Source organism: Microtus ochrogaster, chromosome 21 (assembly GCF_000317375.1).
Source record: "Microtus ochrogaster isolate Prairie Vole_2 chromosome 21, MicOch1.0, whole genome shotgun sequence".
NCBI classification, from domain to species: Eukaryota; Metazoa; Chordata; class Mammalia; order Rodentia; family Cricetidae; genus Microtus; species Microtus ochrogaster.
The window spans coordinates 7,152,840-7,168,494 of NC_022022.1; the positions used below are offsets into that span (position 1 = coordinate 7,152,840).

Here is a 15,655-nt window from a genome sequence, read left to right on the forward strand (position 1 = left end):
AAGAGCAGTCAGCACTCTTAACCACAGAGCCACTTCTCCAGCCCCCCATATTTTTTAAAAAGATCTAGAAGAATTCAAAACTTCCTGATCCAATGAAATGAAATGCTTCAGGAAAATGAAATCTTGCCCTGGTCTGACTGTTGCATATTGTGCGCCCATGCTGAGTTATCAGACCGCAACACATAAACAGCTGTACACTATACGTCGATTAAAAAAATTTAACCCCACCTCCAGAGGTTACTTTAAGGACCATTGGTAACTGTCTCGGTTCAGTACAAAGGAACACTTACCATTTGGAGGCTCATCCTTCATTTTTCTCTGATTTTCAAGCCTGCATCTTCAAAAGGCTTGAGGCCTGCAGGAGGAAAGAAGCTTTTCCACCACCCCGGAGCAAAGCTGCGGGGCTGGTGAGCAGCAGTGTCTGGCTGGCTTCAGAGCTCGGCATCCCATGCTATGATGCTAGCTAGCATGCTCTCCTTGCCTTAACTCACCTTCAATAGATACTGAGAGCAGAATCCTTCCTCTAAAAACATCATCCAACCACCCGCAACTGTTTTGGTCTCAGATAAAGCTACCTTTATTATTCTTAGCCGGTGTTCGAGACTGCTGCTCACAGCTCCACCATCTACTTCATCCATCCTAGAAACAAGAATCTGGGACACAAAACCAAGCCTAACCTCTCTGGCAGGTGAAGCAAGGATGCACTCTCGGTGTCTTACAATGGGGCTAGAATGTGTGGCTTTTTTCACTAGCACTCTGGGAAACTACATTACAGTGGACTTGTCAAGGCAATTATGAAAGTTTTGAATATTTTTCCTCTTTCAGAAATTCAAAATTACCCAATTCTATCATTAGGTACCTAGTGATTTGATTCTTACTAGTTGACTTCAGGATCTGAAGTAGGCGAGAACTTTTAATGTTATTGTGTAGATAGAAAAGATGGATGGGTGAGTACATGGAGAACCTGGTGGTTCTGCGCTAGCATCAGGACCAGGGTACAGCATCTCATCTGTGGCCTTTCTCAAGCTCACACAGTTCTTCTCAACGCCTGCTTTCCCCATGCATTTTAGACATCAAATGACTCATGCGGAGGAGCAGGGCTTGATGAGCTGCATATAAATGTTACTAAAACATACGGATTACATTTCCTTTAAAAACACATGGGCTTAAAAATTAGAGGGGAAAGTGCTTGGCCAATGTTTTTGGTTTCGCAGAACACAAAACATTTGTGGAATACTTTGGAGTCCCGGAGTTTGCCAAACCTCAAACCAAAACACGTTCAGGTTTGTCGATCTCAATCCGTCCCAGCAGAGTCCAGAGGCTGGAGAAGGGAGAAGGGGAAAGATGCGGAGGATGCAACCACCCACTGCACTCTCCACTGATGCCTCTGGCAGAGCCTCTCAGCCTGTGAGGCTCTCACACCGAGTCCCAGCAGAGTGTGGCCCTGATGATAGGCTTCTTCTGAAATACACACACGAGTACGGAGCAATGACTGAGCACTCCAGCGGCTATTCTTTGCCTCCTTAAGAAAAGAAATCTCTGGAAAGAAGGGCTTCTGGCTCCTAGAATTGTCCTTTTCTTCTGCTTCTCAGAAGAACCAGGGACTGATCTAATGGCTGGGTCCTAAAGGAGGACTCCCCATCCCAAGAACCTGCCTGTACGCAGAGTGCATATCTCAGGCTTCTTGTCGCGTGGCACATCTGGCAGAGGAGGCCTGTAGAATTGTGAGTGAGCACCTTCCAGAGGAGTCCTGAACCCTTCCTTCAGCCCTACACTTATCCCATGATCGCCAGACAATTTTATCAGCCATGAAATTGGTATTTTGATCTCCACTGTGCTAGGTTTCCATGTCTTTCTCTTGACTGAGTCAAGAATCCAGGCCTGTAATTTTTTCAAGTTCTTTTCTCTTAGGTATTCCTTCTCTCACAGTGCCAGAGGTACAGAATGAAATAGAAATTGTTCACTAGTTACAGAGCAGTATTGATGAATGGGAGATAAACTGAAAAGGGAACTTAAGAAAGCCTCATTCCAACCAGTGGCAAATCAAGGAGACCGGAAGCCATGGCCTTGGTTTAGATGCCGACGGAGAGGGAATGACGAGGAAGTGACTAGTTAGAAAGCTAAGGGCAATTAAGATGCATGTCTGAGCCTGTTTACTTCTGATTGACTCCGATTTGACCACATCATTGCTTAGACACACACACATCCAGGGGACACATGATCTGCCTAATTTCCCCTATCCATGTGTTTCTTATATCCCTGGAGAAGGATACTCACAGCATTTCAATGTCTGTAAGTCTTAGACAGGGAGGCAGAGTTAAGGCAGAATGAAGTTTGGTTTGGTTGAACAAGGTCACCTAGTAGTGACGTGAAAAGTGAAGTATGCCTTGGGGAAGCATGAACCAAAGGCAAGAAAAGGGTCATGAGGTTGAAGAGAGGCGGCTGTAGAGAGGTCTCACCACCCAGAATTAGACTTGGGAGACACATCTGCCCTCGAGAGCCCTCATTGCTCAGCTACAGGGAAAGACAGCTGTTCAGATGCTGCCTGTTTGGAGAAGCCAAGGAAATGGAAGAAGAGAACTCTGTGGGTCTTTCAAACCCCATCTAATGTGAAACCCTTGGCTCTTAGGGGTGGCTGCTCAGACTTTACAAAAGGCCCAAGTCTGCTTGGTGAATTCTATGGAATTCCCAGAGGCTTCATCAGAAACAAACACATTAAATAAAAAAAAAAAGATTAAAATTAGGATCTTCCTGGGGAGTGAGAACTCCTTTTATGAAACTTTCTTAAAAGTACTAGATGGTGACAGATTGGGTGCTTCATGAATTCTCTTCATTCTGTCTTTGACCTTGGATTTGATCTTTACCACCGGGTCCACTGTATCCATGGCAACTGAAAGCCTCGTCATTTCCTCCATCTATGTCTAGCTGGCATAGCACCCTAGAAGTTACTGCTGTTGATCCCATGCCAGGTCCCAGGTAGAGCGACCCTTCTGTAGCCCTTGGAGATGTGCAGTATTTTAGGAGGATATGTTATTCTCTGTGGAGTTCATCATTAAACGTTTGAGTCAGGGCACATTAATTCCAAACTCAGGAGTAGTCGGAGAGGGGTCATGTGTCACGGAGGCCGATTTACACACGAAAGTAGTTTCTTTAGCAGATTGTCCCTCATAGTACCTGCAGAAAGGGACAAGGTGCAAGAGAACTTCTGGATCTGTCCCTGCTCTCCGGCTGTTTTGAGCCAGCAATGTGATTGCTCTGAGTTGCTTGGTAGAAATCTTTTTTAGTTTCGTTCCTTTTTAGATATTTCAGGGGATGGTAGGCATTGCAGCAGGAGAGTGGTAGACTTGCATGTTTAAAAGGATGCTCAGTGAAGTCACTTCTTCACTGAAGAAATCTTGAATAGTGATAGAGAAAATACCCAAGAGTAAAGATTTTCCTAAAACCCCCTCTCAGCACTTGCTGTCCTAAGGCCCTGCCTATAGAGTGAAGAATGACTTCCCCATTTTGGACAGGACCCTTTCTCTGTTACAGGCCCATAATGCTCAGTAGAAAGAGGAGTGAAAAGGGAGGGATTTCCCAGTTAACCGAATGGAGAGACAAAGAGAAGTCAGATAAACATTAACCCCCAGCCTGGCTCATCTTTGCGGGTCTAAAATGGCTTTCCCTAGAGAGTTGGGAAGAAGGGACCAGTAGATAAACTCTAGCTGACACCTGGTAACAGAGCGCTCTCTCGGAGACAATAACATGTCTTGCCTGCACATTTACCTATCTGTAAAGTTAAACAGAAGAAATGGCTGTTTAACAGTTAAAAAGACAAAATCCCACTGACTTCCTAGAACTCAATCTTACAGTTATTTACATCTAATCGATTTAAAGTCTAAACTAATAGTAGTACTTATTTCATCTTTTGGTTGAGGTCCACAGTCTTCATTTTTACCTCGGAGCTGAGGTTCCCTCCCTGTGTTTCTCTTCACACTGATGGCAATCTGCATGTTGAGCTACTGGCGTCAGGATTTGCAGACCCAGCCTGTCACAGTGTCCAGAGAATGATTCCACTGTCCTCTGCAGGCCCAGCTGGGCAGGCAGCAGAAACCAAGCCTCCAACCACTTCTGGCTCCCTGCTGTTCACGAGTCTCAAGTAGCAAGCTTAGAGCCAATGGGCTGACCACTTGCCTTTTCTCAACTGTCAGTATATCCCAAGTGTCCCCCTCATGCTCAATTGCTGTGTTTTCATTTGTCCCCTCAAGGGCCATTGGCTGCAGTTTCCCAGTCAACCTCATCCTGCTCTTTCCTGGCAGCCTTACAGGCCCCTGTAGATTTTTGCATACTTTCTTGTTATCCCTGGCGTGGGTGACTTCTGCCATTCAGCAGGTCTAGGGAAGCAATCAGTGTTGGGCTTCGGAGGGACGGTTGCATCTGTCGTTCAAGGTAACTGGCCCTGTTCTAGCTGCTGGCAGCAGACCCTCCCATTGGCAGTTGTGTTTCTCCCATTCACCCGAGCCTTAGCTGCCTGTCACGTCCCATGGCGTAGCCTTTTCGCCAGGATTTAATACTTTTCTCAGCCTTATTATGTGTTCCACCTCCCTTGTCATGAACTGTTTCCACCATTGTCCCCCTGGCCATCCGGACTTGCCAGGGAATGTTGGCAATTGTTTTATTATCTATGGCTGCCGCTCAAGGATGGTGTCATTGAACACCGCGGCATCTGTCTTTTTAATGGCGAGTGTATTGCAGCCGGAGATATCGGCAAGATAATGAGGCCTCCAGGGGCGCGAGGGACACGCTTTTGGTTTTCTGATGAGGAAATGAGAAGTGGAATTAGGTAACATGGAACTCCTTCCCCATCTTGTCTCCAGCCAGGGGACTGACAGAACTTGGAATTCCAGGGAAGTCGGACTGTATCTGCTAGACCAGGCTGCGACTCGAGCAGAATGACTGGCTTCTTTAGCTCCAACTGGAGCAATGTTGATGAGGCTTTTATTTTACTTTCTCACTTGCCTTGGGAAGTTTTGTTTTCAGCCAGGCTGTGTTTACTGAGTCACAATAATGTAAAATAATACCGATCTCTCTATCCTAAAGCTGGAGAGACATAGGCATGAAGACGTTAACATGCTTTGGCCAAAGGTGCTTTAATCAGAAGCCAGACAATCTATATTTAGAGTCTATGCTCTTAACTGGAATGTTCATCTGTCCCTTGTGTGGTGTTCGTAATAACAACTATTATTACTATTCCAGTCAAATGCAAAGGAACCTATTGTTTTAGTGAAATTGTTTAGTGTTGTTACATTTTTTTTTATTACTCTTGAGACATTGAAGATGCCCAGGAACCGAGATTAAAATTTATGCAAACTCTAAGAGGGATAGTGGGAACGGAACCTCTTGGGACCACCAGGTGATGAGCAGTTTTCATTCAATTCCAGCCGGTTACATTTCCATAGGTTTCTCATTCTTCCCAAGCCACTGAAGGAGGCTTACTGACGACAGCTTCGTCATTGTGTTGATGGCACGGTTGTACCCCGAGAAGCCGCATTTCACATGATGAGTTTGTCCTTAAACAAATTGTAGAATTCAGATTTGAGATCCTTTGGAACATCTGAATAGAAAGTCTCTTAAATAACTGGAGGTTGGAGCTGATTCTACAAAGTAGTGAGAGAGGGAAGTGTGGAAGGTTTGGCCTATCCTCAAGAGAGCATGGATAGATTAAGAGCATTGAGATAAGATAATTAGATTTGGACTTACGCATCCCCCTCTGTACACAAAGAGTTTCAATAACACCATGAATGTTCGTTAAGTGCCCAGAACATACCTTCCTTTTCACACTGTAAGTCTTTGCAGGCATTGTTGACTCCGCTGTAAAAGCCCCTCTTGTTCTGGGTGGAAGATTGCTGAGAGGGTCATTTAATATTTAGGTTAAATAGATGCCCGGTTGTGGAATCTTCCTCTAGTTTCCCAGGTCTATTAAATACTTCTTGCTCAAGGTTTCACAGCCCCTCTTTTATATCTCCAGTGTATCTGACAGTTTATAAAACGGTCCCTTTCATGTTGTTTTTTTTTCCTCTCTCTTCCTCTCTTTACTGAACAGAACACTTCTTAAGGGAAATACCTCTGTGTCTGTTTTGCTTTTATATCAACTAAGACTTTTTTATAGTCTGAACACTCCTTTAGGCTTTTAAAATCCCTGCTACCTTAGGATACTTTTAGCCGTAGACTTCCTTCTGTTGAGAGGAACAGTGACCATCTCAATCCACTGCATTGCTCTCTTGTTTACAATAGTCTTGTCACACAGCTTAGGGAGGTGTAAAACTTGAGAAAAATTAGAGATAAAGAGAAAATAAACAGATGATGACGAAGAAGCAGTTTCCTATCTCAAGGCAAAGATAATGTGAAAACTGTGTCCAGTTATTACTAAACAGGATCACAGATATTTCAATGATAATTATTACTATTGTCTGGTATTTGCTGAACTTCAGAAGAAGTCTCTCTTTGTCTCTCTTTTAAATGCAATTGGGAGGGTATTTCTTTCCTATCTGGGTTGTGATACCACGTCAGTTGATCTTGAGGCAGCGGTCATTTGTGAAGGAGCTCTTTGGCTAGCTCAGCCTCCTTCCTCTTCTTCCCTCAGCATAGCTTTTGGCTTGGCCAAGTCGAAAGAGAATCAGCTTGGAAACCAGAGAGGAAGTTACGGCCAAAAGACTGAAGAAAGGGGGTTTAGATGTGGCCTCTGCTGTCACTGGACTAACGGGGAAAAGGCAGCAAGAGGGAGCAATTGCCAGTTTGGCTGTTTCTGATCGGAAGCTCCAGAGATGACGTCAGGTCCTTGCTGTGCCACAGCCCACAGAGGCCCACCATGGGGAATGTGTTAACCAAGCACTACCCAACACAGCTTTTCACATGTGTGGAATAATGAGTCCATTTTGTAAGGCTTAGAGATAAAAATTCACAAAATTAGGGCAAGATAACAGTGAATAAACAGACACTAGCTAGCGCTAGCACAAGATGCACCTGAACAAATAAAATAATTCATTCCATGCCACAGCGTTTGGAAATAGTATCATGGAAAAGAAACCAAATCTATTTCTACAGTGTTGGCGTTACCCTGTGGCACACTGAAACTTCGCAGTTTCCTACCACGTTATTATGAAACGAAACGGGATTTTTCTTTGTCCTTGAGCTAGCTTCTGTCCTCGTGCTGTGCACTTGTCCCTGGAAAAGATGCACTGGAAGGTGGAATACTAAGCCCTTGCCATCTGCAGTGAGCCGCTAAAGGGAACCCTAGGCTGTTTTGGTGGGCTGCCAACATTCCAGGACAAAGCAGTCAGATCTAAAGCTGGGCCTATCTATTTCTTCTATCCAGCCAGGCTCAACATGGCTTTATCTGCCTATCCCCATATTATTCTGAACTCCCTTAATTGCCCGAGCTCTTTCTCTCCACAAATAGTCCCACGAACTGTATTCAGCACCAATGTAGGCTGATGGTAGAGATCTCGTCTGCTCCTGCTTCTCGCAGATTAACAGCTAATAAACACCATGCACTGCTCTCTCCTGCGAACCTCTTCTTAAAATACAGAGTTCGGTTTGCCAGCGTCAGTGTATTTAAAGCCTCCAAGATCCAGGGAAGCCTTTAGAAGGAGAAATATGCAGGCAAAACCTACCCATAAAGCAAAATTCCCAACACAGAGAGATGGTCCACGTGTCAGTGGCTCCTCTGAGAAGAATGCCAGGCTCGGGGGATTAGCATCAGTTAAAGGGAGAAGGTATTTGTTTTCACTTAAAATAAAACCTCTCACTTTATTCTTAGCGTATAACAGAGCTGAGCAAGTGGATTACTTAGGTAGCAGGACAGAGATCACAATTTCTTCAGTAGGAAAGATCTGTGTGCTGAGAGGCACATTATGCACTTTGCGATGCCATCACATGGAGAAAACTGGGCCATTGTGATTCCCCCTTCTTCTACTTTCTCCCCACAGTTCCCCCAACTCCACTTCCCGACACAAAGGGTTTTAAAGCAGTAAGTACTCAAAAGCTCTACTCAAAGCTTTTTAGCAGAGCTCCAAACTACAGTCTGTTTTGAGGATGTTGCATATCATGAAAATATCCTGGAATCCCCGGACAGTTCTTTCAATATTTCATATAGGGATGCAGTCGAATGATAAAGAAATAGTATACATAGAGTCCAATTTACAGAGTGTACAACATGATGAAACCAGAAGCTGTACATAAATGTAACTTTTCAAATATTCGATGTTTTCTAAAATTTAACAGTTTAGGGTTCCCAATAGCCGTTTAGTTATTATTAGGTTACAAATAAAAATAAACATTTGGAGATACGGATTATTCTTCTGGCCTGTGGTCTATTTTCTCTTTTCCTTTGGGCAGATATTTCTCGCTACGATAAAAACTTGAGTGCACTTGTTTCCTCTCCTCCTATTTCTGCTGTCCCGCTCTCCTGTTGACTTAGGAGGACCTTTGAAGTCACAGCAGCTTGACAACTTTATTGAGCCTTCCACACTCTGGATGTGGAGTTGGCTCTGGGGCGGGATGTGTCAGCCATGGTGAGGTAATGGTGGCGGCATGAGAAGCAGTCGGGGCTACTCTTTGCTAAACTGTACTCATGATAGCCTTGACCTTAAATACACTTTATTATCATGCCCATTGGACCTCTTCGGAAGGAAAATAGAAGTTAACTTTCATCATGGTTAAGGACTTTCTTGTGAATGACCTGAAATAGTTCCCTTTGTTCTTCTTCCAACAACATAGCGCCATCCAGACCTTGTACTTCCCCAGACTGACTTAGCCTGGTGGTGTGCCTCCCAGTGCCTGTAGTATGCCACTCATCAGACAACTCCCCCTGCATCTTCAAATATCAGTGATTGTTTGGGATTGCTTACAAGTTGATTTTCTGGCTGTTCTTGTTCCAGAACTGGACTCGAAGCCATTATGGAGACGTACGCATTCTGGAGACCTCCTGTACGCACCCTGACTTTTGAGGACTTCACCACCATGCAAAAGCAGCAAGGTAAGGCTCTGGGCAAAGCCTCTGCTCTGCCGATGACAGGGGATGAGGGGAACTGAACTGAGCATGGCACAGCCAGCCCTAAGCCAACCCAGTAGTTGCACGAACTCTCTGGGAACAAAGAAAACTTATAGCTTCATGAATAACAAAAGCACCACCGGTCTTGCACATGAGTTGGGACCAGAGTCAGCCTGCCATTTGTATTTAGAATTCCTTCCTAACACCATAGATTTCTGTGATATTTCCTTTTCCTTGCTGTTGATAACATACCATGATCAAAAGTAACTTCAGGAAGAAAAGAGTTTGCCTGCCTTATGGTTTCGGAGAGTTGGTTCATAATAGCAGAGCAGGCATGCCATGTGGGCAAGATCGAGAAGTGAGTCTATCAGAAGTATTCCTCATTAAAATCACCACACATGGTTCTGCCCTCCCTCCCTTTCTCCCTCCCTCCCTCCCTCCTTCCCTCCCTTCCTCCCTCCCTCCCTCTTTCCTTTCTCCCTTCCTTTATGCTTTCCTTTGTTCCTTCCTTCCTTCCTTCCTTCCTTCCTTCCTTCCTTCCTTTTTTCCTCCCTCCCTCCCTCCCTCCCTTCCTCCCTCTCTCCCTCTTTCCTTTCTCCCTTCCTTTATGCCTTCCTTCCTTCCTTCCTTCCTTCCTTCCTTCCTTCCTTCCTTCCTTCCTTCCTTCTCTTTCTTCCTTCCTTCGTTCCACCATTTATTCCTTCCTTCTTTCCTTCATTCCCTCCTTCCTTCCTTCTTTCCTTCATCTCGTCCTTCCTTCCTTCCCTCCCTGTGGTACTAGGAATCTGCTAAGCAAGCACTCTGCTGTAAACAACATCTGCTGCCTGCTAGTTTATATCTACAATAACGATTGCCATTGAGTCCTGGTCACTACTGCTAAACCTTCTCCCAGGCCTTGCCATTGAAAACGACCATATGATATCTTCATTTCCTCCTCATGGAAACCTCATCAGTTTTCTTTTTCTAGCTTTTTAGTGACAAAGCAAGCCTCAGTTCTCAGCTGAACGAAATGAGGCCTCACATGAGAAGGGGCTGTTTCAGAGCCCCCCAGAACTTTGCTATATGTAAGCTAGCCTTTTTTTGTCTGCTTGAAGCAACAGCCCTGCCACATTGGTGGGTTATGTGGACTTTGCTTCACTTATTTGTGATTTTTTTAAATCAAATTCCCAATCTCTCTTCCCATGTAGCTCAGGCTGGGAAACTTTGATGAGGTGTGCAGAAGGCTCGGAGGATTTCCACTCCATGTCAGTCCAGCCATGTTCTGAGGCCCGTTCACCTGGGTTCTTAAGCTGAAATCTCCCAGAGCATAGGCTCGCTTGTTTCCTCCTCCCATCTTCCTCTTCTAAAAGGTGATACTGGGCAGAATGTTCAGATTGAGCTCATTCCTTTCCAGGAAATTCTCAGCATTGATAGAAGCCTATTTTTTTGAATTTCTAGTTGCTTGGGAGGCCATTCCAGGATCTGACGCCATAAGCTCTTCTCAGGGGAGAAGCAAATACTTTGCACACTGGGATTGGTTTGTGACCAACACTACTAAAATATTTTGCATTTTCAAGATGGAGATAATTAAAGCCCAGACTCATACAGGGCGCCTCCTGGAACAGCTGCTTACAAGGCTGGGGCAGGAAGATCACAAATATAAAGCCTACCTGGGTTACAGAGCAAGTTCAAGGCCAACTTGTACAGCTTAGTGAGTGCCTGTCTGTCCCATTTGTTTCTGCAGCTGTCATACTAACTAAGAGGAATGTGGAGAGGAAAGGGTCTATTTCCTGACAGGTCATAGTCCTTCATGGAGGAAGGTGACTTGAGGCAGGAACCTGGAGGCAGGAACTGAGGCAGAGACATGAGCACTGCTTTCTGGTTCACACAGAAGCTCATGTTCAGTTCTTCTTATTTAACTCAAGACCACTCCCAAGGCTGGCACTGCCCACATTGCTCATTAATCAATCAATAAATCAATCAATTAATTAATTAATTCACCACATGATGCCCACAGGCCATCTGAGGGCAGCAATTCCTCAGCTGAGGTCCCCTCTTCCCAGTTGATTTAAGTTTGTGTCACATTGGCCAAGTAAATCAGCACCCTGCACCCTATACACAAGTAAAAGGGGGACTAGGAGCTCGATTCAGTTGTGGAGCATTTGTATAGATAGGTTGCTTGAGGACTCACGTTTCAATTCCTAATAAGCAACAGAACTCAAGTTAGACAGTGTGAACCAAGTTCTCATCACTACTTCCTCCTAGTGCTGGGACCTTCTCTGAGTTTCTCGGCCTTTTTGCCACTCAGGTTTTCTTCCTGCATGCTACTGAAGAGCATGGTATCTTCTTGTAAATATTAAATGAGCCTGGGTATTTAAAATCCTAATAAACTCTCAGTGCACGGTAAAGAGTCGTCAGGCCTTCATGATCGCCATCGCGGTTGTCCTCATTTTCACTTCCTTTGTGCAAGGGTGTCTGACGTGAGTGGGAACTTGTTTTTCTGAGATCTGCATTTGAAACACGATTAAGCAATGCCTCTTGACAGGGCTCTGTGAGAGCAGGAAAACCAGCAATTACTTCTCATTCTTGCATGGATATTTTACTGTTGTTCAGATAGTAAAAAGCTTTAGAATTATGGAGGGTTCCTGTTGGTGACTGGATTTTTATTCATTTGACTGGTAGTAGTTAGAAGCTGGCTAGTGGAGGGGATTATACATTTGAAAAATCATATTAGTTAAATATTGGGGGGCTGGAGAGAAGGCTCATCAATTAAGAACATGTACTGGTCTTGGCAGCACCATGTCATGTGACCCACAACTGTCTGTAACTCCAGCTCCATGAGATCTGATTCTGACTCCAAGTGCACTTGCACACACATGAGCACACATGGTACCCCTACAAATACACATAAAGTTAAGATATTAAGAAGTACTGAGAAAATAGTTCAATGGACATTAATTTTTTTTTGTTTTGGTTTTTCGAGATAGGGTTTCTCTGTGGTTTTGGAGCCTGTCCTGGAACTAGCTCTTGTAGACCAGGCTGGTCTCGAACTCACAGAGATCCGCCTGCCTCTGCCTCCCAAGTGCTGGGATTAAAAGCGTGCGCCACCACCGCCCAGCGGACATTAATTTTTGAACTGTGAAGTCGTCGCAATGATGCAAAGATGGCTGATTGGCACAGATCCCTTTGAGTAGAGGGACAATGCAGCTCTTCTGTCGCAGAATTATCAGAAACACTCCAGGCAATTGCTTTCCAGTTATATGTGTAGGTATATGCGAAACAAAACGTGGATTTAATGTTTTGTGATTAGGGTTTTATTCCTGGAGTGTCTCAGAAGTAGATATAAATATTCTGAAAATCTGAAAAATAAACTTCAAGTTCAGAATATTTCTGGCCCCAAGAATTTCAGGTCAAAGATACTCAAGCCTGTAGTTGATAACACATTGTACACTTACTCCCTAAAACAGTGGTTCTCAGCCTTCCTGACACCGCAACCTTTTAATACAGTTGCTTGTGTTGTGGGGACCCCAACCATAAAATTATTTTCATTGTTACTTTATAATTGAAACTTTGCTACTGTTATAAATCATAACGTACATATCTGATGTGCAGGATATCTGATCTGCAACCCCTGTGAACAGGCCATTCAGACCCCAAAGGGCCTGAGACCCACAATTTGCGGACCACTCTCCTAAACTCACGTAGGCTTAGTGTGTTCAAAACTGACCTAAGAGCCTCTCCTGAGAGAAGGATGCCACAACGGCCTGCCATCTGGATGTTTCTCCCTGCACTATCCCCATAGCCTATCGTCAGTGCTCTTGAACCTGTCCGCATCTCTAATCTCCCATGCCACCACCTGGCTTTGATGTGTCATCATCCCTTACCCGGCTGCTTATGATGTCCTCCATAGCATCTCTGTTCTGTTCCAAGACATTCTGCACGTCATGCTTCTGGTCAATGTTTCAAAACAGACATCTCATAACAACTCTATATCCTAACTTGCTTAAAATTTTTCAGCAGCCACAATTTATTTTTGTCCCCTTGACATAGATCACTAGACCTCTAAGATAGAGATTCGGTAAGTGGGTCCCTTAAGATAAACTTTTTATTTATTTATTTATTTATTTATTTATTTATTTATTTATTTATTTAAAATGTCCACCCATTTCCCTCCTACTCCCCCTCCCCCCTCGCTCTCCAGTCCTAAGAGAAGTCAGGGTACCCTGCCCTGTGAGAAGTCCAAGCCCCCCCCCCCCCACTCCATCCAGGTCTAGGAAGGTATGCATCCAAACAGACTAGGTTCCCAAAAAGCCAGTACATACAGTAGAATCAAAATCCGGTGTCATTATCATTGGCTTCTCAGTCAGTCCTCATTGTCAGCCACATTCAGAGAGTCCTGTCTGATCACGTGTTCTTTCAGTCCCAGTCCAGTTGGCCTTGGTGAGCTCCCATTAGATCCGGCACACTGTCTCAGTGGGTGGATACACCCCTCGCAGTCCTGACTTCCTTGCTCATGTTCTCCCTCCTTCTGCTCTTCATCTGGGCCTTGGGAGCTCAGTCCAGTTCTCCAATGTGGGTCTCTGTCTCTATTTCTACCCATCACTAGATGAAGGTTCTATGGTGATATGCAAGATATTCATCAGTGTGGCTATGGGATAAGGCCAGTTCAGGCACCCTCTACTCTGCTGCCCATGGACCTAGCTGGGGAAATCCCCTTGGACACCTGGGAACCCCTTTAGAGCCAAGTCTCTTGCCAACCCTAAAATGGCTCCCTTAATGTCGATATCTTCTTCCCTGCTCCCATATCCACCCTCCCTCCATCTCAACCATCCCATCCCCCCAAGCTCTCCCCAATCCTCCCCTTCTTTTTACAGAAGCACCTGGGCTTTACTAAGTGCTCAAACAGGATCCCCGTATCCTTTAGCCTAACCCACCTCCCCTCTGCTCCTGAATCATCGTCTCTGCCCTCATTTTTCACACCCGCTGTGCTCTTCCCGGTCACATGCTGCTTAGAGGGCTCATTTTTACTCACTTGCTTTCTTCGTACTGTCCCTGTTTGAAATCTCAGCTCAAGTAACAGTTGGCTAAAGTCTTACAGGGCAGCCCCCTACTTGTTTCGCTCCTTGTTTAATATCTTTTACTGATGTTTCCCCCAGTACTTTCCCCATTGGGATTACATTCCTGGGTCCAGGCACTATATCCAGTCCACATTAGAAACTCACGTAGCGATGGAATGAGGACACAGACTCTCTTAGGTGCCATACTAGGGGAATATTGTTAATGTGCTTGTCAGGGATTCCTCAACTTTATGCTCATTTTTTTTGAAGGGAAAAGGGATTAGTGAAAGCCAGAGAGAATTATAAGTAACAATTAGTTGGTGGAGGAAGGGATGGTGAAAAACTGATTGATAAGAAGTTCAACAATTCCATGGCACTGTAGGGAGACTAAGGACAACATTAATGTACTTTATATTAAACACTAAACAGAAGGATTATTAATTTTGAAAAATTAGGTTCTTATTTAAAAGGAATTATATATTTTGATCATATTCTTTCCCCTCAGTCCTCCCAGATCCTTCCCATATCCTTTCCTTCCCAAGTTCATGTTCTTTCTCTTTCTCCCTCTCATTAAAAAAATCCTTTCTACAAAGACCCAAAAGACAAAGGAAAATCAAAACAAACAAATAAAATCCAGCAAGACCCAAAACACCAAAACAAAGTAAATGTTTGAGGAAATATATATCTTAATAATGATTTAAAAATTATAGAATATAGACACATATGAAAACATAGTGTTCATGCTGGTGAACATAAAGAACAGGAAAGTGAAGGGATGATACGTGTCTGCAGGAGATGGACCCAGAAGGAGAAGATGTTACCATTATCCTCACCATCTGCAACCCTCCCTTATCCTGGGCTGCTCAGGGTCACTCTGCTGAGATGCTGCCATTGCTTATTTCTGTCTTCTGAAATACATCTTTCTTTCCACCTTTTAGCTATTTGGCCATGCTTCATAAACCCAGCAGAATGTAACTCCTTGTATTGTAATTTGCCCCCTTTGGTCTTCATATCATTTGTGAATTTGCTCTGGGGTTCAGGATCCCTTTCCTGTTGTAATCATTTCACTGCTGTGCTTACGTTTGTCTTTCCCGTGGACTTAGAAATATTTTTTAAAATTCTTTTGTTACGTTTATCTTGTGTCTGTGTGTACACTCACCCACACTCATATACTCCATTGTGCACACAGAGGTCAGAAGACAACTTCTGACGTCTGTCCTTTCCTTCAGTCACTACGCCCTGGTAATCCACCTCAGGTCAAGGTCATCAGGCTTGGTGGCAAAGTCCCTTCACTTGCAGAACCATCTTGCCAACTTTTAGACTTTTTTTTTAACAGTGTCTGTTTTTCCATTTTCAACACTGCATTCCTTATTTGGTATAAATATGCATATACGAAGTCATCTTTTTGAAAACCACCTGTCTGTGTATCCAATTGTTTAATTTGATCTTATTGAGGAGAACTAGGGAAGAGCAGGAACTCCTCTGATTTGTGTCACCATTTAAGAGACTGCATATTTTGAAATTAAGACAAGTAGCTCATCTCATACACACACACACACACACACACACACACACACACACACACACA

At 44.2% G+C, this 15,655-nt stretch overlaps 1 protein-coding gene across 1 annotated transcript in view; it reads left to right on the forward strand.

Annotated features, from left to right (window-relative positions):
- Tbx15 (T-box 15) overlaps positions 1–15,655 on the forward strand; it is a 106,487-nt gene that overhangs the window by 84,050 nt on the left and 6,782 nt on the right. Inside the window, exon 7 of the mRNA XM_005357091.2 lies at positions 8,919–9,016. Within this exon, the coding sequence (XP_005357148.1) occupies positions 8,919–9,016 (98 nt within the window). The remainder of the gene's footprint in view (positions 1–8,918; positions 9,017–15,655) is intronic.